Raw genomic sequence first — 25976 nt, 5'->3', positions numbered from 1 at the left:
ACCCTCAGTGTACTAAAAACACTGAATTGTACCCTTCAAAGGGGTGAATTTTGTGGTAAGTGAATTATCTTAACAAAATTTATTGTTTTAATGACATTAGTAAATGCTGGTGGCCAAGCGGAGCCATTGGACCAGGTTTTTAAAATGACTGGGCCTTGAAGAAAGGGAGGAGCCTGGAGCAGTGGGAGGACCGTTCAGGGAGGCAGGATCTCATGGTGAGGCGACAGGAAGACCTAGTCCCAGCTTCACGGCAAAGGAAGACAAGGCTCAAATAAACTTAGCCAGAGTCACCAAGCTGTGTCCTTCTGGTTAGTTTATTTACTCGTGTTTAACCTGTGTTTATTAGGAAGTGTTTCCTGGTGTTGTTTCCTCATTTGTAAAATGAGAAGAGTATGGACTAGGTGATCTGTAGTTTTGTTACAGTTCTAGCATTGTATTACACCATTTTCTAACCCCTCATGGTTTGCAGGCTTCCCAAGGATCTCTCTCAGGAACACATACATACATACACACCGTTTTCCCTTACCATTTTTGTGCATTGACCAATTAAAGCCTCCATGACTACCCTCGTATAAGAGTTGCTTCAGTCATGTCCGACTCTTTGCAACCCCATGGATGGTAGCCCACCAGGCTCCTTTGTCCATGAGATTCTCCAGGCAAGAATACTGGAGAGGGTCACCACGCCGTCCTCCAGGGGATCTTCTCGACCCAGGGATCGAACCCACATCTCTTGTGTCTCCTGCATTGGTAGACAGATTCTTTACCACTAGTACCACCTTGTCTGAGACAGAACTTATTAAAAATAATTAATCAGTGGCAGAAACTTGACTGTCATGGTGATTCAGGTTAGGCTAACTGGTATAGAGGGCTTCAGTACAAGGATGGTTCAAGAGAGTGACAGGGACCTTCAGTGCCAGGCTGAGCAGTTGGGCTTCATCCTGTTTACCAGCCTGGCAGACAGCAGAGTGACCTGTGGAAGACTGAGAACAGGGCTTCCCTCCCAGCCAAGGAATGCAGTTAAGGCAAGGAAGGAAATTTAGTTTGTTCCTTTTTGCTCCTTTTGAATTTTGTGTGGTACATGTAGTACCACTTCAGAAAAAGATAATTTTAAATAATAAGAATCACCTTTGGGGCTTTAAAATAAATACCTTAATTAAATGAAGGAAATAAGCAAGCTCCAGTACAAGAAGTACAGAAAAAAGAACTTTCACCTTTTACCTTTATGTTATAATTAGCAAGTGACTGGCAGTTTTTTAGGTGCATTACAAATTGTTTTTTTTAAAAATACATATTCGGGGACTTCCCTGGTGGCTCAGTGGTAAAGAATCCGCCTGCCAATGCAGGAGATGCAGGTTTGATCCCTGGTCCAGAAAGATCCCACCTTCCACGGAGCAACTAAGCCCGTGTGCCACTACTACCGAGTCTGCTCTAGAGCCGGGGACCCCCAACTCCTGAGCCCTCCTGCCCCAACTACTGAAGCCCAAACGCCCTAAGAGCCCGTGCTCGGCAACAAGAGAGGCCGAGCACTGGGCGCTGCAACTAGGGAAGAGCCCACGCAGCAACTAAAACCCAGCACAGCCAAAAACAAAATTATTTTTTTTAAAATACATATTCAGGACCTGACCAATGGTGATTTAATTTCGTAGATCTAAGATAGAAACTGGAAAGCTAGATTTTTGTTTTAAAGTTTTTCAGGTGAATCTGCTCAGCAGTGTTTGAAGCGTTGCTATAAGCAAAGGAGGGAACCATTGGCCCCTCCGTGTTTATAACCCAGCCCTTTGGAAGGATGAATTAAGCAGCTGTGGGCAGGATGGATTTGGGAGGACAAATGAGAGACAAGAACTATGCGAACTCAGACTTGGCAGGATCTGATATGTGAATCATCTCTGCAGTGGTGGTTGCCCAGCCTATGCCAGAGCGCTAACAGAGCTGTCAGCATATTACCTTATTCGATTTTCTACCACTATTTTATTTAAAAGTTGTTCCTTCCTTATATATAGTTGAATCTGCTCTTCTTTTTGTAAATCTTCTGATTAAAAACTGTTCTCTGGTCAGTGAAATGAAAGTTGCTCAGTTGTGTCCGATTCTTTTTGACCCCATGGACTATAGAGTTGATGGAATTCTCCAGGCCAGAATACTGGAGTGGGTAGCCTTTCCCTTCTCCAGGGGATCTTCCCAACCCAGGGATCGAACCCAGGTCTCCTGCATTGCAGGTGGATTATTTACCAGCTGAGCCACAAGGGAAGCCCATTCTCTGGTCAGAATGGCCATCAGAAAAGTTTCTAAAAATATACTAGAGAGGGTGTGGAGAAAAGGGAAGCTTCTTACACAACTGATGGCGAGGTAAATTGGTGCAGCCACTGTGGAGAACAGTGTGGAGGTACCTTTAAAAACTAAATATAGAATTACCATATGGTCTAGTAGTTCCACTCGTGGGCATGTATCCAAAAAAGACAGAAATTCAAATTCAAAAAGATACATGTGCCCCGTTGTTCATTGCAGCACTATTCACGATAGCCAAGACACAGAAGCAAACTTAGATGTTCATTGATGGATAGTGGATAAAGAAGATGTGGTACATGTATACAATGGAATACTACTCAGCCTTGAAAAAGAATAACACCATTTGCTGCAATATGGATGGACACAGAGATTACCATACCATGTGAAGTATGCCAGAGAAAGTCAAATATCGTATCACTTACATGTGGAATCTATAAAGAAATGATACAAATGAACTTATTTACAAACAGACTCACAGACAGAAAACAAACTTATAGTTACCAAAGGGGGAAGCAGGGAGAGAAGGATAAATTAGTATGGGATTAACAGATACATACACTACTGTATATAAAATAAAGACCTACTGTATGACACAGGGAACTATATTCAGTATCTTGTAATAACCCAGAATATAGAAGAATATGAAAAAGAATACCTAACTGAATCACTTTGCTGTACACTTGAGACTAATACAACATTGTAAATAAACTACAGTTATGCACTTACTACCTCTGCCATATGATAGCCCTTCAATTACTTGAAGATGACTCATATTCTATTCCCTGACACCAGTTCAAATTAGTCATTTGGTAATCCATTGTCTTGGGCTTCCCAGGTGGCTCAGTTGTGAAGAATTCACCTGCAATGCAGGAGAAAGGAGTTTGATCCCTGGGTCAGGAAGTTCCCCTAGAGAAGGGAATGGCAACCTGCTCCACTTGGGGTTGCAAAGAGTCGACATGACTTAGCATGCACACACATTATCGCAACGACTGATTGAGCTAAAACTGTGAGTTGAAACCATTAGCTGAAGTTCTTGAGCCCAGGTAAAGGCAAGTGTCACCTTGCTGAGTCTGTGTGACCCAAGCAGTCTGGGTCTGACTCGTGGAGGCTTGGGCCCTAGTGACGGGAGTGGAAAGGAAGGGGCATCCTAAGCCAAGAAATAAAGACTCTGATATCTTATTGGATGTAAAGCTGTAGGGTTAGGAGACAGCAAAAACAAAGCTAAAGGATGGGATTCAAAAACCAGGAGGCACTGGTTAGGTGTGGACACTGCCATGCTTCCCAGTCTTAAGAAGCCCGGGTGAGCCTCGCCCATCACTGCGTCTGGTGTGCTGTGTCCTGTGATCAGGCCCTGCTTGGGTAAAGCCAATAGAGATCAGCTCCCAGTTCTCAAGAAAGGCTTGCTAACCATGTTTCATAGTCTCTCCCAGCAGTTGTTTGGGATCTCTGTCCTAGCAGCTGTATTTTTCAGTGGTCTGTTGGTTTTTTGTTTTTGCTAAAGGTGTTTTTAAAGTACTTTACTTTCAGCTTAGCTTTTAATTCTCAGTAACTGCAATTTGCTTGCCTTTTGAATTGTGACAGCATTCTTCCCAGGGTAGAAAAGTAAGGGGCTTTTTATCCTTGGCAATTTTAATTTACTAGGGACCATTTGGAATTAAGCAAGGCTTTCTATACACTCCACTCTTTCATTTTCTTTTTCCACTTTTATAACAGTAGTGCCCAAGGGCCGAGATGAAGAGTTCGCCTCAGGCTGTCTGCCTAGAGCCTCACAATTAAATGACATTTCTGAAATGGAGTCCTTGACACAGAGTAAGTCGATGAACAAGAAAGATGTCTCCTATCATGTTAGATTTTGCAATGTTTAAGCAAGAGTGGGGGTGTCCCAGGTGGCTCAGTGGTAAAGAATCCTCCTGCCAACCCAGGAGACATGGGTTCAGTCCCTGGGTCAGGAACATCCCCTAGAGAAGGAAATAGCAACCCACTCCAGTATTGCTGCCTGGAGAATCCCATGGACAGAGGAGCCTGACAGGTTGCAGTCCATTGGGGGCGCAAAGAGTCAGACACAACTCAGCAACTAAACAATAACAAGGCAAGATTGTGGCTTAAATTATATTTACAGCACATTGAGACCATTTTCCCAGGGCACTGGCCATGGAAATCCTAAAGTGGAAGCAGCAAGATTTTCAAGTTTCCAGCTGGGGAAAACTGGGTCAGACCAAACCCCAAGGAAGGAAGGTCTGCCAGGCGTCATTAATGCAACTGTTTCCTCAGCACAGCATTGCTGCCCGAAGCGCAGCTGGAGGCACCGACGGAAGTCTGTCCCTGACTAAATGAATGATACTCGTAACTACTTTTTTACATCCTTGTGAAAAGAAAATCTCAGGATTATTTTTCAAAGCTATTCCATATTTGAGTTTTCTCGACTCTTTTGGGCTGAGCTGCCTCCAGCAACCATTGGAAACGAGTCTGCTCTGGACTCCAAGATGCACTGCGGGGCCAGCTTGCTCAGAATTGCTGAGGGCAAAGGGCTCTGTGCTGATCAATTGCCTTTTGATCCCTTGACTTGATTCACTGGAGGTTTTTGTTTATTTCTGGAAGGGATGGGATGGAATGGAAACATCTTACAGAAATGCAGTCACAGAGTTACCCCATAAAGGAGCGAACAGTTTCCCCTGTAAAGGCCTTGGTTTTTTTTTTTTTTTTTTTCCTTGGTTTGTTTTTAAAAGGAGGGGAGAGGACAGGAAACTCAGACTCTTCAACCAACTTCTTCAATAAAACTGTCATAAAAATGAAGCAGAACTTCACAAGGTCCTTTGAGTTCTTTTACAAGAACAGATTTTTACAGAATGTCCCCAAAAGACCAGCTTTATAAAAAATATACCTAACGACAAGCCATGAGTTCCAGTATGGTATAAAATACATTCGCTAACATACATACTCTTATGTGCATCTCTCAACACTGTGTCACGATATGAAATTAACCAAAAGTCATGCATAAGTCAGACGAAAGTACAGAAGATTCTCAACTGTTCTCTACTCCAACACATCAGAATTTTTAACTAGATATTCTAAACTTCAAAATCGAGTTGACGTTTGGCAAGTTTCTTACTTGGCAACAAAATGAAAAAGCATAAATGTTTTATTCCTTGGGGGAAAATAGTTTTCATAAATTGAAGCTCTTTGGGTATATAAGTTTCAGAGAAGTATGTTTTTAAGATGCTTCTTTATTGAATTCCAGTATTTACTACCCCTCTAAATCAATATGAAATGGCTGTTACACTTAGACACATTGTAATGTTCTAAGCTTGATTCTGGACTTTCCTTGTGTTGGTCATTGTAACAAGTACTTGATTTATGTATTGAGTCATTAGAAAGTGGTCATGGTGTATATTTCACTATTAATTTTGGCACCTTGGAATTTTCTCATTACAATAAATATCATGGTGGAAAAACTTACTATTGTAAAAAACTCAGATTCTCTCTTAGACAAGCTTTCTTCCTGATTTAAAAGTTAATCTATATTCCCAAATCAAAAAAAAAAAAAGATAACCAAAAGCAAATAAGTTCTCTAATAGCATTTGTTCAATCCACCAAATATTTGACTTGTAAATGGAACCTCACAGGACCAGGTAATACGTTAGGCTTTTCCGTGTAAGAAATTTGGTTTAGAATATTCATTTCATTATTGGTCTTTGCAACATATTTATCTTTAAACGCTATACCATTGCTCAAACTAACTACTGTTAATTTAAAATTTTGTTTCCAAGTTTCATTAAACCAGAGAAAAATGCATTGGGACGCCATGGAACAGGATCTCATGGAGAGAGTGAGAAACCTCCGCCAGAGACTCGTCACCCAGGCTCAGAACAGATGTCAAACGCCTCACCTTTTGGCTACATAGGAGGCTGGTCACCTTGAGACAGTCAGAGAACAAGATACTTATTTTGCAATCAGTGCTGCTGATTTTCAGATTATTTATTTCAAATGCCTATAAAGATCAACCTTTTGTATGGAAAATGTGTGTATAAAAATTATGTGTTCTTAATTCTGGTGGTTTGGGACTTGTAAATGGCTTATTATTATTATACTTTTAACAATAAAAAAATATTTGAAGCTTTTAAAGCTTTGTATGAGGCCCTTTCAGGTTGCAGGGACCAGCATGAACCTCAGGGACTTGTTGATGAGGTTTTTTAAGGATAAATGGAGAACTAAAGAACAGGACAGCATCTCAACAGCTGTGCATCCAGGACCTGAACTCAGCAGCAGCCGCAGACCACGAGCGGTGAGGAGAGGCCCGCCCCAGGGCCCCTCCGTCCCCCAGAAGCCGGGCCTCCCCTCACCGGCGACCCCACTGCACTCACCGCACGCAGCCGCCAGCTTTGCTTCTCCGCAAGGCACCGACAGCTCCACAGCACAGCTGCTCCCGGCTTCATCATCTTGGCTGGCAGGTCACTTCCCCGAACCCATTTCTAAAAGGAGCATAGAAATAGCACATAGTCAGGTTCCTGGTATAGTGCTTAACACACTGAGTTTTTTGGGGGTTTTTTTGGCACAGAGTATAACCTTATGGTAAACCAAATGCTCTCTTCTGTCCAAAGTCCTCAGATAATAGCCCATCACTGTGCAAGGCATTGGATTCCCAGGAGCACCTTGTCAGCCTCATTGTCCTTCTGTCTGTTTGCAGTTAGGTGCAAACATGCCTTCATGGTCCAGGTGTGGGCCACAACAAAATCACAAGATATAAAATATTTTGGGTGTGATGGGAACTTTAGGTGAGTAATCTCTAGCTCGCCAACAGCATTCGACTTCGAAAATACTGTGATCGTGCCAAATAGAATTAGCTGGTTATTGAGTTTCTGACCTCTACTTCAAGTCCTCTCTTACTAGAATTTACATCCACTCATATTGATTTTGCAAACTACACAGTCCTCTTTTATAATATTTTAACCTTCTTCAAAAAGTTTCTGTTCATCCAGTGAAAGTGAGTTATACATTCAGTCACATAAAGTTCTTTATTATATTCCTCCTTCCGGTTTTCTCTAAGCCTACGTTTCTCCCAATAATAATCTTGATAAAGTCACTGGCTTAGCAGAGTTCAGATACTTGGCTGAGTCTCTTCAGTCACGTGGGTTTGGTTGTTATTTCAAAGGTTATCACACTTAATGAAGTAAATTTTTGATTATCTCTTCCTGCCTCTTGACAGTCTATCCTCAACCTGACCCCAGTTCCTTCATAATATAAATTCTTGGGGAATTGAATGAAGATTAAGCTTGGCTAAAATTCTTCCCACACTGGCTACATTCACAGAGCTTTTCTCCAGTACTCCTCTGAGTTAGCTGGAGAAGAGCAGTTCCTAAAGGCCTTTTCATATCACATTCACAGGATTTCTCTCTGGTTGGAGAAATGCAGTCCTTCAGCTAAATTCCTCTCCACATCAACTCCACTTAAAGAGTCCAGTATGGGTTCAGCAGTGACGAATACGTTACTGACTTGGTTAAATACCTTTTCACATCTATTGCATTCACATGGCTACTCTCTGGTCTGAATTCTCTGATGTTGAGCAAGATTTGAGCATTTGCCAAGGCCTTTCCACAGTGCCTCCACTTTGACCGTTACAGTGGTAATGACTACAAGGACTGGCAAAGGCTTAACTTACTAATGTGGGTGCACTTAACATTCTTAATGATTCATCTCAGATCAGTGCTAAGTTCAATCAGGAGATAAACCAGATCATTTGAACAGAAGTCTAGAGTTATTAAACTATGATACTATATAAATGCTAAAGGAGGGACTTGCCTGTAGTCCAGTGGCTAAGACTGAGCGTCTAACACAAGGGGCCCTGGTTCGATCCCTGGTTGGGGAATTAGATTCCATGTGCCACAACTAAGAGTTTGCATGCCCCAACTAAAAGAGCACACGTGGTAATGAAGATCCTGAGTATGGCAACTATTAGTAAGAGCCAGCGCAGCCAAATATTTAAGGGTACCTAGGGCTGAGAAAGTACCCAAAGAAGGACAAGCTCAGAAAGAGCCTCCCTCCCCAAGGCTCAGGTTCAGACACACTGGACAGCAAAGGGGCTGGTGGGCTGCCCAGGCCAGAGCTGGCCCACGTGCCCACCCAGGCAGCAGAAGGTAAGTCTCTGGGGTGCAGGTACTCCGAGGCTGCTGAGTGAAAGTTCATGGGGAGTCAGGACCCTGAGTGCTGTCAGAGCACTGAAAGGTTGTTGTTGAATCACGCGAATACACCAGGATTCTTGGCCCCCGGAGGAGAAGAATTCAATCCGGGGCCAGAGACGAGGCTTGATCGCTCAGAGCTTTTGTGTAATAAAGTTTTATTAAAGTATAAAGGAGATAGAGAAAGCTTCTGACATAGGCATCAGAAGGGGGCAGAAAGAGTACCCCCCCCTGCTAGTCTTTAGCTGGATGTTATATAGTCACTAGCAGTCTGTTAATGGAAGAAAGGAATATCTTAAAATTCAGAATGGCACCAGGCCCCTCACCCATAAGATGCATTTTGGGATAAATGGTTTATCCTGGGCCATAAAATGATTAACTTGAATCTTGAAGAAGGGCAGACCACCGTACAAATAGTTTCATTTACATAGATTAGGGGAACAATATCCATACTGGTTTGTCAAGTAGGTTCTGGGCCAAGAGGCGGAACCGACTTGGAGACAGAGTTTGGGGTAAAGGCATAGTACATTAGCATAGCTTAAGACAAACATTTCCATAAGAAAAAGGCATTGGTTATCTCTAGACTCGAGAATAGCTAACTTCAGGCGAAACCGGGTGTCATTATGGCAACACAGTATTTTAAGAGAAACCTCCCTTTAAATTTGTATAGAGAAGGAAAAAATATTGCTAGTTTGTTTCCTCCTGCCGCTTAAGAGAGATAAAAATGTCTGACACTTGCAGGCTATTTCCTCTATTTGGAGACCCCTGGCCTTCCTGCCTGTTACCCTCTCAGCACTGGTGTGGCCTGGTGTGTGGCCTGGCCAGCAACGGTCATGTTGTAAAGGGGGAGAGTCCACTAAGACAGGCTGGGACCCGGGCCCTGTGCTGCATTGCTTGCACCTGGACAAACGTTTCCATCAACAGAATACAAAGAAACTGTAAGGGACTCAAAATAACTGTGTGTAAGCACATTTGGGGGTTTCCCAGGTGGGGCTAGTGGTAAAGAACCCGCCTGCCAATGCAGGAGACTGAGAAATGTGGGTTCGATCCCTGGGTTGGGAAGATCCCTTGGAGAAGGGCATGCCAACCCACACCAGTATTTTTGCCTGGAGAATTCCATGGACAGAGGAGCCTGGGGGGGGCTACAGTCCATAGGGTTGCACAGAGTCAGACACAACTGAAGTGACAGCACAACATCCCTTTATACTTCTGGTAATGTAGGAAATGGTTCACGCCTAAGAGTTTTAATACTGTTGACTCAGTGAATTCTTTTTGACATTTATTCAGGATTTTCAGACTGTATGGGAAGGAAAGCAAAGAGCCAGACATGACTGAAGCAACTTAGCACGCATGCACAGCTGGGACAAATTATGGACAAGATACAAAAAGACCGGAAAAACCCAACTGCCACTTCTGAGACCTGAGAGCAAAAACTGGGTGCCAGGAGAAAAAGCAGGGTACTGCACATGTCCCCTGAGCACCGCACCACCAGAGGGGCAGGGAAACCACCTAACACGCCCTTCCGGCCTGACCCCGGACCCGCCCGTACCCTCACCCCGTGAGAGGGACGAGCTCGCCACCCACCTCAGGGAGCACGCAAGGGACCCTGTTTTCACTCCCTCCTGCTGCAGCAGGGGCCCCAGTAAAACCTGGCCGGAAGTTGTCTGTCCTCATCAATTTCTATTGACAAAGGAAGGCCAAGGGCCCCTGTTGGGCACAATGGGGACCCACCCCCCGGGGCACCCACAAACCAAGGCTAGAGACCAGGCGCTAAGGGCAGGCCAGGGTGCTGCTTCTGGCACCAGAACGGAACATGCCAAGGAAGACTACAGCAAAGCAGTCATCAGGCTGGGCTGTGAAGTCACTAGGAGACTGTGGGCTCCGGGCACACGGCTGGACAGGGCACCACTGGGTGTCCCCACATACTCCAGCCTCCGACGGACCACAAAGCAGTAAACCGGAATAAAGAATGCAGCACCTCTTGGGCTAGAAAGAGAAACCCCACTCCGTCTGCGGTGTCCTCTAGCGCCCTCTACTGGCGGCCTACCACCGTGCACACTGAAGAGACGCATAAAGGGTCCCATCCACGGTTGCAGGGTAGGCACTCCAGAGTGCATTTGGAGCTCAGAGACCATGAACGGATCACGGGCACGCTCATGCAATTGAAAGTATCTCTTACAGTTTACTTGGTTGCTTGACAGAATAATGGCTTCAGTGTTGGCCTCCTTAACCACTCGAAGATGCCAGAATTTCCCTTGTGTGATGTAGATGAAGCCATAGAAAGGCACCAACAAAGGAGTGGATCTATCACATACGAACTTCACTCTGTTCCCAGCTTCATGCTCAGCCCTAAAGACACTCCCTTCTTAAGACACTGAGTGAAGGGAGTATCTGCAAATTTGGAAAACTCTGTGACAAGAGATGCCTGTTGGACTTTGCTAGTGGTCCCATGGTTAAGAATCCACCTGCCAATGCAAGGGACACAGGTTTGATCCCTGGTCCAGGAAGGTCCCTGGACCACACCTCAGGGCAACTAAGCCCTATACCACAACTATTGAAGCCACCGCAGTAAGAAGCCAGAACCCACAGCAACGAAGAGTAGCCCCCACTAGCTGCAACTAGAAAACGCCCATGAACAGCAACGAAGACCCAGCGAGTCAAAAATAACATTAATTTTTTTAAAAAGATGCCTACTGATATGCTTCCTAATTTCAGTGGGGATGATGAGATGGATTCATGGAGCAGAGGCCAAGTGACAGTGGCTTAACTGCCAAGTGCTAGTCGCTCAGTGGTGTCTAACTCTTTGGGACCCCATGGACTAGAGCCCACCAGGCTCCTCTGTCCATAGAATTCTCCAGGCCAGAATAGTGGAGTGGGGAGCCATTCCCTTTTCCAGGGCATCTTCCCAACCCAAGGATCAAACCCGGGTCTCCCACATGGCAGACAGATTTTTTGCTGTCCGAGCCACCAAGATCACCATTTATAGCTGCAGGCAGCAGAGAAGTATTAAGTGATTCTTGGCTATCAAAGATTGTTTTCCCCAAGAATGAAATAGATAAGCAGCCTACTAAATATTGCTTGATATATCTAACAGGAAATCTTAACATCCAGTGGCCCAAAACCAGATTTGAGTCATTGTTACTGAACCAAAATTGAGTCCACCACTCGCCTGCATGCAGTAAAGTCAATCTATCCACACTGGGTTGTGGCGAAGCAAAGTACAGTGTTTATTGCAAGGCACCAGGCAAGGAGTCTAGGCAGCTAATGTTCTAAAGGCCTAAACTCCCCCAGTAGCTTTCAGGGAACGGTTTTTAAAGACAGGGTGAAGGAGAGGGTTGTGGGATATATGATCAGCTTACCCCACAGCCCTCTTACCAATCAGGACATTCTTCTGATTGGTTGGTGGTGAGGTAATCAGGAGTAACGTCATCCTTCTAGTTCCAACTTGTCTGGGGTTTACATGCTTGTGGGCAGCATACAGTTAACTCTTCCACTTGCTGGGGCTTTCAGTATCTGCTAAACTGCTCAAAAACTTTGACTCATTGTTATCTATGGCCTCTGATGGGGAGCTAAAGGTCGTGCATTTGTTTAATGGACCCATGATTTGTCTCGCTTGATTGTTTTCCTTTAATTCTTCGTTTTCTCACTTCTCCAGTTAAATTTACTCTTTGGAACTGGGGGAGGTCTAGGAAGCTAAAGTTTTTCTACAAATAAGAAAAAAGCAGAGAAAATGATTCTTTCAAAATGAAAAAAAAAAAAAAAGCAGCAAGCAGAGGACATGGAAAGGTCTATCCCAGGAAGGCCCCATGGAGTCCTGCTAGATTACATCACCACAATGGAGAGCCTTGCCTGTCACCCATTTTCCAAATCTGAACTCATTGCTGGACTTCCCCAGTGGCTCAGATGATAAAGAATCTGCCTGCAATGTAGGTTCAATAGCTGGGTTGGGACGATCCCCTGGGGAAGGGAATGGTAACCTACTCCAATATTTTTGCCTGTCAATTTTTATCCATTGACAGAGGAGCCTGGTGGGCTACAGTCCACAGGGTCGCACAAAGTCAGATATGACTGAGTGACTAACACACACAGACTTATCCCTAGATTCAAAGTCTCTTTGTTTTTCTGTTTTTTAAAGTGAAGTATAGTTGATTTACAATATCATGTTAGTTTCAAGCATACTGTAGCTTCAAGTATAGAGAATCCTCTCTATAAAGAAGGATCGTGATCTTTCCAACTAAACAAATCTGACTAACACAGCTGGTGAGTCATCTGTATTTAGCTCCCTATATGAGATAACGGCAATGGAAACTGCCCTGCCCAGGGAACGGCTCTTGGCCCAAATTGGATGCCCTGTTGGGTCTTAGATGATGACACCAGACCAAGTTCCTGCCCCAGACACTAACACAGGCTTTTCTAATTGATCCCTAGAAAAAGGGGAAGTCCTGAGCCCCAGAGCCCTAGGGTCAGGAATTGAGTCTGGACAGGCATGGAAGGTGATGGAAGGGTTGGATTGCTGTTGTTTAGTCATTAAATCATATCCGACTCTTTGTGATCCCAGAGACTGTAACCCACCAGGCTCCTCTGTCCATGGGATTTTCCAGGCAAGAATACTAGAGTGGGTTGCCACTTTCTTCTCCAGGGTATCTTCCTGACTCAGGGACCAAACCCGTGGCTCCTGCACTAGCAGGTGGGTTCTTTACCGCTGAGCCACCAGAAGGGGTAGATATATTGGCATAATGGCCAGAGTGGCTGGGACAGCTAGCTCACCTGGAGAAGTTAAAGTCTGAAGCAACGTATCCTCACTCTCTTTTTCATTCCCTTCCTTTATCTTACTTCCCCTGATGTAATAGCACAAATGCTTGCACATAAAAGATTTCATCATTCTTCCCTGCTTCTTCACAAAATAGCTATAGAGTCCTTCAAAAGCCACCATAGACCCATAAATAGCAATTGCTCACCTAAGGGATGCTGTTTTGCTTTGGCATCAACCAAATTACAATGCAATTGAAAAGAAACATGGTTACTGCTGTGACATACTGTGCAAGATAATTACTAAGATTATGCCTGATATCATTTACTAGTATACACCAGAACTATAGGAGTTCCATATAATTTCTAAGATGTGTATACTATTAAATAATAATTGTTTACCCATACAATACAAAGTAAGAAGTTTTACCACCACTTATCTAACAATGCTTCCCATGTGATTTAACACACCAAATAAGCCTAGTTTAATATTCCTCTCTCTGAGATGGAGAGACACATAATTTTAGGAGTTCCAGGGATCCTTTGGAAAACCTCAAAGTCAGATAGTGGCTAAATGAACTTCATTTAGAATTGTATCTTTGGAAAGTCTGTCCAAATATCAAAAACATTCCATGCTCCCAATGCATGGGGCCTGGGTTCAATACCTGGTCAGGGAACTAGATACCCCTTGTTGCAACTAAGAATTTGAATGCTACAACTAAGGATCCTACGTGCTGCAAGATCAAAGATCCTGAGTGTTGTAACCTGGCCCTGCCAAACAAACACATTAAAGAATTCAAGAGAGGTACTTGCCCTGGTGATCCAATGGCTAAGACTCTGAGCTCCCAATGCAGGGGCCTGGGGTTCGATCCCTGGTCAGCTACTACAGATCTCGAGTGCCCCAACTAAGACCCCAACTCAGCAAAATTAAAAAAAAAAAAAAGAATTAAAGACAAGCAAAACACAAACTGCATACATAAAGGCTAGCATCCAAAGAAACAAATGAACTGGTTCACAAATTAGGCAGAAGTCCAACTCTTTCCTCTCTCCAACAGGGTATCCCACTCAAAGACAAAACAAATTGGCTTATTCCAGAGAAAAAGCCCCAAAAGGAGAAGAAATAGAGTTCCCAACTGTACGCGCCCTCAGAGAGACTTACGGTTACTGTTTGGAGCCTGTCTGCTCCCAAATATTGATTCCTTGTTCCAACTGCCCAGCGCTGGAACAACCAGTGCGGCTTTGGGGAGTTTTGAAGGAAGAGCCTCAGGACAAGTGGTCTTGCCAGCTGCTAGGGCCTTACCCCCAAATCCCCCAACCGTCAGCTCGCCATGAGTGGCAAGGTAAGGCAGGCCAATAAATGGAGAGAGGAGTTGCTAGGACAAGGAACAGCGACTTCATTCAGAAAGCCACCAAACCAAGATGATGGTGGACTCGAAAGATCCACCTTACCTGCGCTAGAATTCAGGCTTCTTTTATACTAAAAGGGGAGGGCGTGTAGCTAAACATTTCCGGTTCCGGTTAGCCTTCAGAAGGGGCTGTGCTAATTTCTTCTGCCTACACTCCTGCACATGTGGGCCTGGTCAGGAGACTTCTTGTGAGCTAACCAAAGTATTTCAGCTTAATGCTCATTACCTGGGAGGCAGGGTTCCCAGAGATGGGCCATTGTGTATAATTTAAGCTTATAGGCAACATCCTTGAGGTGATTAACTTGCAATAGGGTACACAGGTTCTGCCCTATTACATCAGATCTTAATTTAATTTGCTATTTGACCTGTTCAGAATGACTGAATTATCAGAAACTTCATGGATGAACATTAGGACGCAGCAGCTGTTGGAAACGCAGCGTCAGCAGTCCCTGTCAGGTTATGCCCAGTCCCTAACACCGCCCTCTCCCAGACCCCATCACAGCCGGCCACTTAGCTCTGCAGCCCGACCTGCTCACGTGGTGCTCAGCGCCCGTGCGCGGCCTGGTCTCTCAACACAGTGCCACCCGCTTCCCCTACAGCCTCCTAGACCCACCCTTCCTCGAGGCCAAGTGTCAATAACCAGGATCCTCGCCGGGAAACCTTGGGTTCCAGCTATTCCCCCAGAGGCCTCCATTAGGGGGCTTTGCACCCAGCGGCGTCCGCAGCGCCCTCCGGGATAGCGAGCACCCCAGGGCTCCCTCACCCTGGGCTGTACACATCCCCGCCACCAACAGGGCTCAGGGGCCAGGGCAGGATCCCTGGTGGAGGGCGAGATGGCGGGATGAGTGCACCTCCTGGGTAACCGGACTCGTAGCGCTAGAGGTGAGAGTGGGTGTCTATCCGAGGGGCTCATCCGGTACCCAGCCCACGGTGCGCTAGTCTGCCTCACGTGGACACCCGGCCCCCAACCTTTTATCTTCATGCCCTGGCCTGCCTTCCAGTCCTCCACCCGGGCCCAGGACGCTGGAGCCCGCAGCGCAGCACTCGGTACTTCGGGGAGGCGAAGCCAGCACGCCGGTGGCACGGACGTCCGGGGCTTGCGGGTCTACTCAAGCAAAACCCATCTTTCTAGCAGGAGTGAAAAAAGCCGGAGCGAGCAAAAGTATTGTGCCCCGTGTGAGGATCGAACTCACGACCTTCAGATTATGAGACTGACGCGCTACCTACTGCGCTAACGAGGCACCTACGAGTAGCTTCCGGGAGCAGGATAATGAGGCTGTTGCGGCGGCCCAGTGCGCATGCTCAGAAAATCACAGCTTCACTTTTCTCCGCAGAGTTTCTGACCCGGGACACCGAAGTTCCCGCCGGGGCGCTTGCCTTACTTGAACCATCCACGCCTCTCTGGTCTTCTTCCGCCTGATGGTCTGGTTATCAATCAACAAACACTGCGGCTTATTGGACCCCCGGCGCTGAGTAGGGGAGACCCTGGGCCGCGAGATTCTTCCTACTCTTGTAAAGTCTTATTTTTGTAGAGTGCTTACAAAGCGTTTGCACAGTCGTAATCTCGTGAAACACTTCTTGGTGTTCCTGGCCCGGTGCTGCGTGCTATGATCACAGAGATATCCCCAGCCTCAATCAGTTGGAGTGGGGGCCCACAAGCATAATGATTTGAAAACATACAACACACGTACACTATTCCGGCCTCACCACAAACCCTCGATCTAGCCTGGTGCCCAGCCCCTTTTGACGCCCCAAGTTTCCGCCGCTGCTCGGAGCTCGGCGGCTGAAACCACCCTTCTTAGAAGCGCCCACAGCACTGGAAACGACACCTCGAGCCGCAGCCTCGGCATCTTGGAAGCCCTCTCCTCTCCTTTACCCCGAGCCCTTTATGTTAATTATCAGCTTATTTAAATACATTCATTGTTAAAGGCCGCTTTCTGTCCCTGTTATAAACGGAAAACGGGGGCTTATTTTTCTCCTAATACACATTAAAATAAATATTAAAATAAAAAACTCTTCCATGTAGTGTCCAAAATCATCCAGAGGGAAGCACACTTCAGATCTGTATATTTCCCTGTGTGTAAATTTTACATTTAAAAATGTATTCTAAGACTGAACTGCAGCCAACGACAGGCTAACAGAAGGGCTTTGCAGGAGTGATTACTGAAGATTCCAAGTTTGAAGTGTTTCAAAAGATAAGACCATCTGATGGACCGACGAGCCTAAGGACAGAGGTGGAGAAAGCGAGAGGCTGCAAGAGTCGTAAGCTGTTAACCTAGATCTGGGTGATGGGTATATGAATATTCACTGGATAAAAATTCTTTCAATGCTTCTGTTTATCTGAAATGTTTTCATTATGAAGTGTTGGAGAGGAATTTTTAAATCGCCCAGAACTGGGGAATGTTAAGGGGGAAACTGGTAACATGAGTGTAAGGAGGTGGCAAAAAATAATATTAAGAGTAGGCATCAGAATTCCCGGGAGTTGGGGAAGAGAACACTGGTGGCGGAGGGCTGGGCAGGGGTGGGGGTGGGCGTAAGGGGTGCGGGGCGGGAGATGGATCTCGCTACGTTTGAAGAAGCCACCCCTGGGAGTGTGGTCAGCGCCACGAAGGGTGGGCTTCTTAGAGCCTTATCTTGTCTCCACAGGGGAAGTCGTGCATGGAGTAGGTTGTCTGGATCCCAGACCTCGTGGGCTGGATGTAACTTGGATACCTTGTAACTTGGATACCCAGTCCTGGGGATGCTTTCCCCACATCACGGTCCCCAGTGGGAAACCCACAATCTCCCAATCCCCGCCCCCCGCCAGAACCCGACAGAGCGGAGGGTTTGGAGGAGAACAGAGGGCCAGGCAGAAGGCCAAACGAGAGACCCCGCCCCCAACACACACACACACACACACACACACACACACAACACACACACAACACACACACACACACACACACACACACACACACACACACACACACACACACACACACACACACACACACACACACACACACACACACACACACACACACACACACACACACACACACACACCCTCCTAGGAATCCAGGGACCTCCCGAGAACTGCACACTGGAGGTGTCACGGCGGTTTCACCCAGATCTCCAGACCCGAAGAGTGCGGACTGACCCCCTTACTGCCTCAAGGACGCTTGCTATCTGCCCAAACTTCTGCAGACAAGAACCCACTGCAGGCGGTGGGGGGGACCCGACGACTTGCTGCGCCCTGACTGAGTCCGACAGAAAGGACTCAAAGTTCGGTATTAACATGCCCGTCAGGGTCGCCAGCAGGCGGCGACCCCCAGGCTTGGGGAGGCAGGGACCCGGGGGTGGGGTCCGGGGCTCTCGAAGCAAGCCCTTCCCACCTCGAGGCCTTTACTAGGACTGTTCCCTCCGCCTGACACGGTTTTCCCCTCACCAGGCCCTTTTTCTGTGCAGACATCTCCTCCTCGCCCTTCTTCAGCCAGGTCAATGGTCACCTACTCTGAGCAACCTGATCCCCATTTCCTCCAAGGATCGCTTCTTTCTCCCCCAACTAAACTCGGCGGAGTTGAGGTTCCCTCCTCTCGGCTAGACGCTTTCCCGTGGGCGGCTCTTTAACTCTGGGAACAACCTGGAGGGCTCCGTATAGTTGTTGCCCTACGCGTACTGATGCGCAAACTCACAAGGAGGTCACTCGGACCTGCAGCTTGTAGCTAAGGGAGGCAGAATTCTACCTCACAGCTCTCACCAGCGCTTCCCCCGCCCAAAGCAGCAGTTTCCAGAAGTGTTTCCTCACGTGCACCTCCTAAAATAATCTTGAAAAGCATCCACATACTTCCTCCATTAATGCTAAATTGATATCTAAACTTTGTCGTTGTAAATTCAGTTTCAAAGGGTGTAACTTCCACTAAATGGTATATGCTGATTTTCTAAAAATGTTACTGCGTGTCAGATTTTTTTTTTTTAAACAGGGGTCCAATGAAATTGAAATACCTTAGGGATCCCATACAAACCACAATCTATTTTAAATACATGTGAATAAGCTCTTCTTTAATATTTGTTGTTTACATTTATTCCAGTAGTCAAAACTGTGGTTTTTCCAGTAGTCTTTTATGGATGTGAGAGTTGGACTATAAAGAAAGCTAAGCACCAAAGAATTGATGTTTTTGAACTGTGGTGTTGGAGAATATTCTTGAGAGTCCCTTGGACTTCAAGATCAAACCAGTCAATCCTAAAGGAAATAATCCTGAATATTCATTGGAATATTGGACTGATGCTGAAGCTAAAGCTCCAATACTTTGGCCACCTATGTGAAGAACTGATTCACTGGAAAAGCCCCTGATGCTGGGAAAGATTGAAGGCAGGAGGAGAGGGGGATGACACAAGATAAGATGGTTAAGTGGCATCTCCAACTTGATGGACATGAGTTTGAGCAAGCTCTAGGAGTTGGTGACAGACAGAGAAGCCTGGCATGCTGCAGTCCATGGGGTCGCAAAGAGTCGGACACGACTGAACTGAACTTAGATTTATTTTCACCCCAGAACTCATATTTCCATTCTACTCCTACCCCTGGAATGGTATTTTCATATAATACACAGTTTATGTTAGAATGTCTGTTACTGAGAACCCTAACATGCCTCTTAACAAAAATAAATACATACATTGAAAATTTTGTTTCCTTATGGATATAAGTCTCTGTGTCATATTTTTTTCTTAATTGACATCATCATTATTACTACACAATCAAAAATCATAAATATATTATGGATTTAAAGAATAAGTATTAAATGGAAAAATGGAAAATCTGAAACAAATATCCATGAGATGGATACAGCTTTTAAATCCCATTTAATTCATGTTTGTGTGGATGGCTGTTTCCTTTTTCTAGAATGAGAAAATGAGCATTAATTCTGTTCCTATTTTTTATATTTACGGGTATAAATGTTGAGACACTGTTAACGTGAAGACATGAAAAACGATGGGAAGACTTTTGTGTTAACACTAAAATTCAATTCCTTAAACAGTTTCAAGTTATATTCTGAAAAATCACCTCTCCTCTATCTATTGTCTTGGTTATGTATGTCCTCTCAAGTTTTGATTTAGAAGCTGAAGTAATTAGTCACTAGAGTCCACGTATTCCACTTCTAAACCCATGTTTTGAATCAAACATTCCCTTTATTTGCAGCCCTGGAGTTTTTTCATGTCCAATAAAATCCTGGAGGTGGAGAAGACCAGATGTGGAGGAGAGGCAGGAAGGAAGCCTTAGCCTGACCATTGACAGCAACTCTTTCCCCAGATGATCAATTTTTGAACATCATCACATCGTACTCCTGGGGTACGCGTCCAGGTGACAGTTGAGGCTTAGATTTGATCTGACAGGCAGCAGAGGCTGTTTAAACCTATTTTACAGGTATGTGTATGTGTGTGCTGAGAGGCAGGTTCAGGTCTGGCTAAGCAGAATAACTGACTGGAAACATGTTGCAAATTATTCTTTCCCTATGACCTGGATAGACCCAGGCAGGGAAACCACCTGGAAAGCCAGGAGACAATCCAGGCCTGGGGAAATAAAAACAAATCCAGGAAACGGCTGCAGAGACCTCAGGGAGGGAGCCGAGTGGAGACACAGCCCGCAGGATCTTCCAGGACTTGTCTCTGGTTTACTTCCAAGAACAGAGAAGTGAAGTGTCACTCCAGATTCAGAGAAGCCATGCCCAGAAATGTCCTGCTGCCATCACTGGGCAGGAAAACAGGAAAGAGGGGCCTGTTTGTGGGGAACCCAGTAAATTCTGATTTTGCATAATTTTCATTACATAAATACCCCATGCTCATTATAAATCACACTCATACATAGTGTATCAGTCAGCTATTGCTGCGCTAGTGCTGCTTAACAAACTCTCCAAAACTTAAGGACTTAAATGATGTAGTTTTCTTTTTAAATAGCTTTAATGAAATATAATTCATCTACCATACAATTTGGGACTTCCCACATGGAGCTAGTTGTAAAGAACCCCCCTGCCAGTGCGGGAGACATAAGAGATGTGGGATTGATCCCTGGGTCAGGAAAATCCCCTGGAGGAGGAACTGGCAGACCACTCCAGTATTCTTGCCTGGAGAATTCCATGGACAGAGGAGCCTGGTGGGTTACAGTCCAAAGGGTTGCAAAGAGTCAGGCTCGACTGAATGACTGCACAACAAGAGGCTGAGTGAGGAGAAGGATTATTGGGGAGGGAAGGAGGCTGGAGAGAAGGGACCGGTTTGGGGTGGAGGTGCTCTGGGAGGAGGCAGAGATTTCCCAGGCCTGGCCCCTTCCCAGCCAGGGCTCCGTGACGTGGCAGGACCTGGCTGCGGGCCCACGGGTCTCATCTGGTTATTCTGGCTGTGATAAGCCAGAAGCCAGGGCGCAGCTAGCTGGGCAAGTCCAGGGAGGCTGAGAGAGGCTGAGTGCAGGGCCGGAGGAGGAAGTTTTCCTCAGACACGCCCTGCAGGGAGCAGCCAGCTCGTCTCTGTCATCTGGTCCGGGCAGCACAGGGCCATGGCCCTTCCAGCTCAAGCTTTAACTGGACGAGTGGACAGCGCTGTGTGAGTCAGCCTGTTGCTGGAAGCGTCTGAGAGTCGTTGCTCTGAGCCACGCTGACACAGCAGCCAGGAGGAGGGTGGCCTCACCCCTGACAGCTGGGTGTTCCCTGAGGGCCTCTGTTCTCTCCACACTGAGGCCAGTGGCAGCAGTTTTCTCTGTATCCCGCTTAACAGCTTCTGTGGATCCCACTGTCCGAGAGATGAAGACAGAAGTCCTCTTGTCCCTTCCCCCATCCCCCCCACCCCACCCCTCGCAGGTCTGACCTTTGGAGCTCAAGTCTTCCCACCACCACCCCCCCATCCCCAGCACACACTCAGCTCTGTACCCCCAGGGCACCCATTCCCTCCCACCTCCCCCAGCTAATTCCACAAACCTGTGGTGACCTCAGAAAGGCTTCCTGACCTCAGGCTAGGTCAGCCTCCCTGCTCTGTATTCTGTTGCTCCCAAGACCTTAACATTCATCCCAGTTCAATGTCATGACTCTCCTTTGCTGTCTTTCCCACTGGACTGTAGTCAAGGCCATAGAGCAGGTCGTGCTCTAAGCTGTGCTGAGCCCAGAATGGGCCCTTGAGCATTTGATGATGACATAAAAGGCTTCTCACATTCTACTGTACTGGCTTCTCTTTCCTTGAGGGCAGACGCCGCAGTGGATTCATTTCTAGATCTCCAAATTTTAGTCCAATCAAAGACCTAGTTCCAAAGATGTGCAGGTTCTGATTTCAGGAACCGAGCAGGCCTTTCCATGACCTGGCTGGAAACGCACTCAGAGCCATCTCCCATGCTGCACATCCAGGGTGGGGAGGCCAGCAAGGTCCCCTAGCCAGAGGAGAGGGTTACAGCATTCACCTCGCAGGGCCCTCCACTCCGCATTCTGACAGGTGAGGTGTGGTGGCAGACGTGGTCCCAGCAGCCCCGGGGCCACAAGGAGCTAAGCCTACCCCTTCCAGGTTCAGCCCTGGAACAGGGCAGTGGTTTTGCCCACAGTTCCAACAGGTGTAATGGATGGCAATGGCAGAGGTCATGGTGTATGTCTTGGCACCCCCAGCTATGTCGGGGTGCAGAGCCTGGGGCCACTTCATCACAGTGCTAATGGGTGTCATGAGTCTGACCCAAAGTAGTCAGGCATCCAGGGTTCTTACACTTTAACCCTTTCAAATCATATCTCTAACATCTCTTCCTGCACCTGTATTTCAAACGTAGTATTTGTGCCTGAAATTGTAAACCACATTGTGGCAAAATTATGGTATCTGGCTCATCATTTAAAGCTTAGAGACTTCAACTAATTTAGGTGACAATCTGATGGCCAAAGGGTGAAAGTCTGGTTACAAGGGGGCATTTTCTGAGAGTGCAGCTTTTATTGCAGGGCCCCAAGTAAGGAGCCCAGGCAGCTAGTGGTTGTAAGAGCCAAACTCCCTGGTGACTTTCAGGAAAAGGTTTAAAAAAAACAGAATAGGGGAGAGGGGTTGCAGGGTGTGTGATCAGCTTGTGGACATTTTTCTGATTGGTTGGTGGTGAGGTAATCTGGAGTCAACATCATCAACTTTCTGGTTCCAGCTGGTCTGGGGTCTACGTGCGTGTGGGCATCATACAATTAACTCTTCTACCTGATGGGGGTTTCAGTATCTGCTAAATGGCTCCAAGGACATGGCTCATAATATTATCTATAGCCCTTGAGGAGGCATTAAATGTCCTTGACTTTGTTCAATGGCTAAACTATGATTTTGTCTTGCTTCACTGTTTTCCTTTGCTTTGCTTTTTATCACTTTTCAGGTTAAATTTATTCTCTGGAACTTGAGGAAGGCCTAGGAAGCTACAGATTTTCTGTAAACAAGAGGCGGGTGGAGGACATGGGGAGGTCTGTCTCAGGAAGGCCACATAGGGTCCTGCTTGGTTACACTTACACAACTGTATGTTGTTGTTTAGTTGCCAAGTTGTGTCTCATTCCTCTGCAACTCCAAGGACTGTGGTCCACCAGGCTTCTCTGTCCGTGAGATTCTCTCAGCAAGAATACTGGAGTAGGTTACCATTTTCTTCTCCAGGGGATCTTCCCGACCATTTCCTTTGACCAGGGATCAAACCCAGGTCTCCTGCTGCTGCTGCTGCTAAGTCACTTCAGTCGTGTCCAACTCTGTGCTACCCCATAGACGGCAGCCTACCAGGCTCCCCCGTCCCTGGGATTTTCCAGGCAAGAGTACTGGAGTGGGGTGCCATTGCCTTCTCCGAGGTCTCCTGCATTGGCAGGCAGATTCTTTACCACTGAGCCACGAGGGAAGTCCAAACCACTCTACACATTCCTCAAAACTCATAAAGCTGTGTAGTAACAAGGGTACATTTTATTGCATCTAAGTTATACCTTAATTTTTTAAAAAGCTTCTGCAAATTTATTAGCCAAAAAACAATGGGAGCTCTTGTGGTTCTTATGCATGTCCGAATTCTTGGGCAAGGGATCGGGAACTCAAAAGTAGGAAATGGGAGGGAATGAAGGGCTTTGCTGCCATGTTGCTGCTGTTCAGTCTCTAACTCGTGTCCAACTCTTTGTGACCCCATGAACTGTGGGCCCCTGGGAATTAAGTCGTGGCTTTGCTGGGCACCAAGGATGGGAGACTGACGGGAGGCTGTTGGGAGGCTGATCTCGTGAAAAGCAGTGGTGGAAGGACCTGGAGAGGGGTGGGGTTTAGGGGAACTGTCTGGACACCATGTCCCATTTCCGCTCCCACCCTAGGCCCTGGCCTGCCACAGAAGCAGCAGCTGCTCGAGCCCCTTGCCTGCCTGGGCTGAGCTGATGATATGCAGCATGGATTGATTGGTGTTGACAGGGAGCTATTTACCCGTCTAATTAATTATGCCAACCAATTTTCAACTTAATTGCACTTCTTGGGTCACTGGGTAATGAGACTGTATAAATTTCATGCTGATGCAGGCCTTGACAGGGAGGTAGCAGAGGGAGGGTGGCGGCTGCCCCTCGAGTCAAACAGACACCCTGTCCCTCCAGGTTCCTGGGCCCAGAGCGCAGGCCCTCAGCCCCTGGGCCACCCCACAGAAAGCTCTGGATTCCTGCTTGAGTAGCTTCTGCCTGTGTAAGCTGGCCTCTGCCCCGGGAGCTCTGAGCCGTTTATTCACCCAACAAGCATTGATTAAATGCCTACTCTGTGCCAGCCCCAAAGTGGGAGAGGTGCTGGGGAGCCAGGAAGCTAAGTCATGTCTTGCCTGTCCCCCATCCCCCTCCTCAAATTGCTCACAGTAGGAAGAAGGAGATTTTCATTTACACCCACAGTTACCAGAATTTGGGTGCCGGTAGAAGTAAGGTCTTCGGAGATAAACCCAATCCAGGCTTTGCCTTTGGGCACTTGAGGAATTTCCTTGACCTTCCTAAGAGGAAATAGTAACCCACTCCGATATCCTTGCCTGGAAAATCCCATGGACAGAGGAACCTGGCGGGCTACTGTCCATGGGGTTGCAAAGAGTCGGACACAACTGAGTGACGAACAACCACCCAACGCCTCAGTTTTACAAACACATTGCAGGGCTGCGGCAGGATGCAGTATGTCATATAATATCAACCACATCCTAGAGAATAGACGGGCGCTGTCTTAGGCTGGAGAATGGAGCAGAAACTGGGCAAGGCTGGACCACTCATATCACACAGGCCTTCTCTCTTAGATCTCACACCTTTTGAGGTTCATCCCGTGAAAGAGGCAGAGGGTGCTGTGCTTCAGAGGGTGCTGTGCTTGCCACGGGGACCGGACCACCCACCTGTGGCTCCTGGCACTGCCGCCTCCCAGTCAGATGACCCTGTTAGTCAGGTAACTTCTGTGCTTCAGTTCCCTTCATCCATGAAACAGAAATGGTCACAGCACTTACTCACAGGGCTGCTGTGACGACCGAATGAGTTAACACACGCAGAGCACGTAGAATAGCACCTAGTACTTAGGCCACGTTCCCTGAGTGTTCTGTGACTATATGGACAGAAAAGTCAAGTCCAGGGGGCCCTCTAAGTTACCTCCCCAGGCTCACGTACGGTCACAGGCACAGTCTGAACCCAGCTGGGCCTGATTCCCAAGGCATGGAAGCTTTTTGCTTCTGCACCACTCAAGGAATTAAGCGTCACGGGAAGAGGAAGCAGTGTACCTATCATTAGACAAGGCTGACTGAGGCAAGTTCTAGAAGCACCCTGCCGGCTCAGAGGAGAAGCAGTTAAGAACTGTCAGCAAAGGCTCCCTGCCATGGATGGGACTCAGGAAGACCTTGAACTCTGAGAAGGATTTGAATCAACCATGATGGTGGAAGCAAGGACTTCCCGCTGAGGGGGCGGGCTGAGCAAAGGCCGGGCACTGGATCTCCCACATGGGTGAGGGACCTGGACCAGGGTTCCTCAGCCTTAGCGCTATTTTTTTTTTTAAGACTTCTTTCAGGTGGATCATTTTTAAAGTCTTTATTGAATTTGTCACAATATTGCTTCAGTTTTATGTTTTGTTTTTTTGGCCATGAGGCAGGTGGGATCTTAGCGCCCAGACCAGGGATCGAACCCACACCCCCTGCATTGGAAGGTGAAGTCTTAATCATTGGACTGGCAGGGAAGTCCCTGGCTTTCTCCCTTACACACTTTCTGGAACTGAAAAGAAGATTTGGATTGTTCTAGTGGAAAAGGGTGGAGAAGGCAATGGCACCCCACTCCAGTACTCTTGCCTGGAGAATCCCAGGGACGGGGGAGCCTGGTGGGCTGCAGTCCATGGGGTCGCACAGAGTTGGGCATGACTGAAGCGACTTAGCAGCAGAAGCAGTGGAAAAGGGCAGGGG

The 25976-nt window shown here is 46.8% G+C and overlaps 1 protein-coding gene, 1 long non-coding RNA gene and 1 other non-coding gene across 10 annotated transcripts in view; 1 reads left to right on the top strand and 2 right to left on the bottom strand.

Annotated features, from left to right (window-relative positions):
* The window catches only part of TBC1D31 (TBC1 domain family member 31), a 67021-nt gene extending 60616 nt beyond the window's left edge, over positions 1-6405 (top strand). For 4 of the 8 annotated variants that reach the window (XM_005215358.5, XM_059893184.1, XM_010811949.4 and 1 more), the window contains 2 exons: positions 3997-4092; positions 6051-6405. In XM_005215358.5, the coding sequence (XP_005215415.1) occupies positions 3997-4092; positions 6051-6184 (230 nt within the window). In that variant the 3' untranslated portion in view covers positions 6185-6405. The remainder of the gene's footprint in view (positions 1-3996; positions 4093-6050) is intronic. The other 4 variants (XM_025001497.2, XM_005215359.5, XM_059893183.1 and 1 more) reach the window with 3 other exon arrangements.
* Positions 6406-6643: 238 nt separating this feature from the next.
* LOC104974006 (uncharacterized) lies at positions 6644-17134 on the bottom strand. The gene is made up of 2 exons (XR_003038223.2): positions 14655-17134; positions 6644-6752 (listed from the first exon to the last, which is right to left on the bottom strand). It is a non-coding gene; the product is annotated as an uncharacterized lncRNA (long non-coding RNA).
* TRNAM-CAU (transfer RNA methionine (anticodon CAU)) lies at positions 15780-15852 on the bottom strand. Its single transcript has one exon. It is a non-coding gene; the product is annotated as a tRNA-Met (tRNA).
* Positions 17135-25976: the final 8842 nt, after the last annotated feature.

This window comes from Bos taurus, chromosome 14 (genome assembly GCF_002263795.3).
Source record: "Bos taurus isolate L1 Dominette 01449 registration number 42190680 breed Hereford chromosome 14, ARS-UCD2.0, whole genome shotgun sequence".
NCBI lineage: Eukaryota > Metazoa > Chordata > Mammalia > Artiodactyla > Bovidae > Bos > Bos taurus.
The sequence above is the reverse complement of the archived record's forward strand: the minus strand, read 5'-3'. Positions and strand labels throughout refer to the sequence as shown.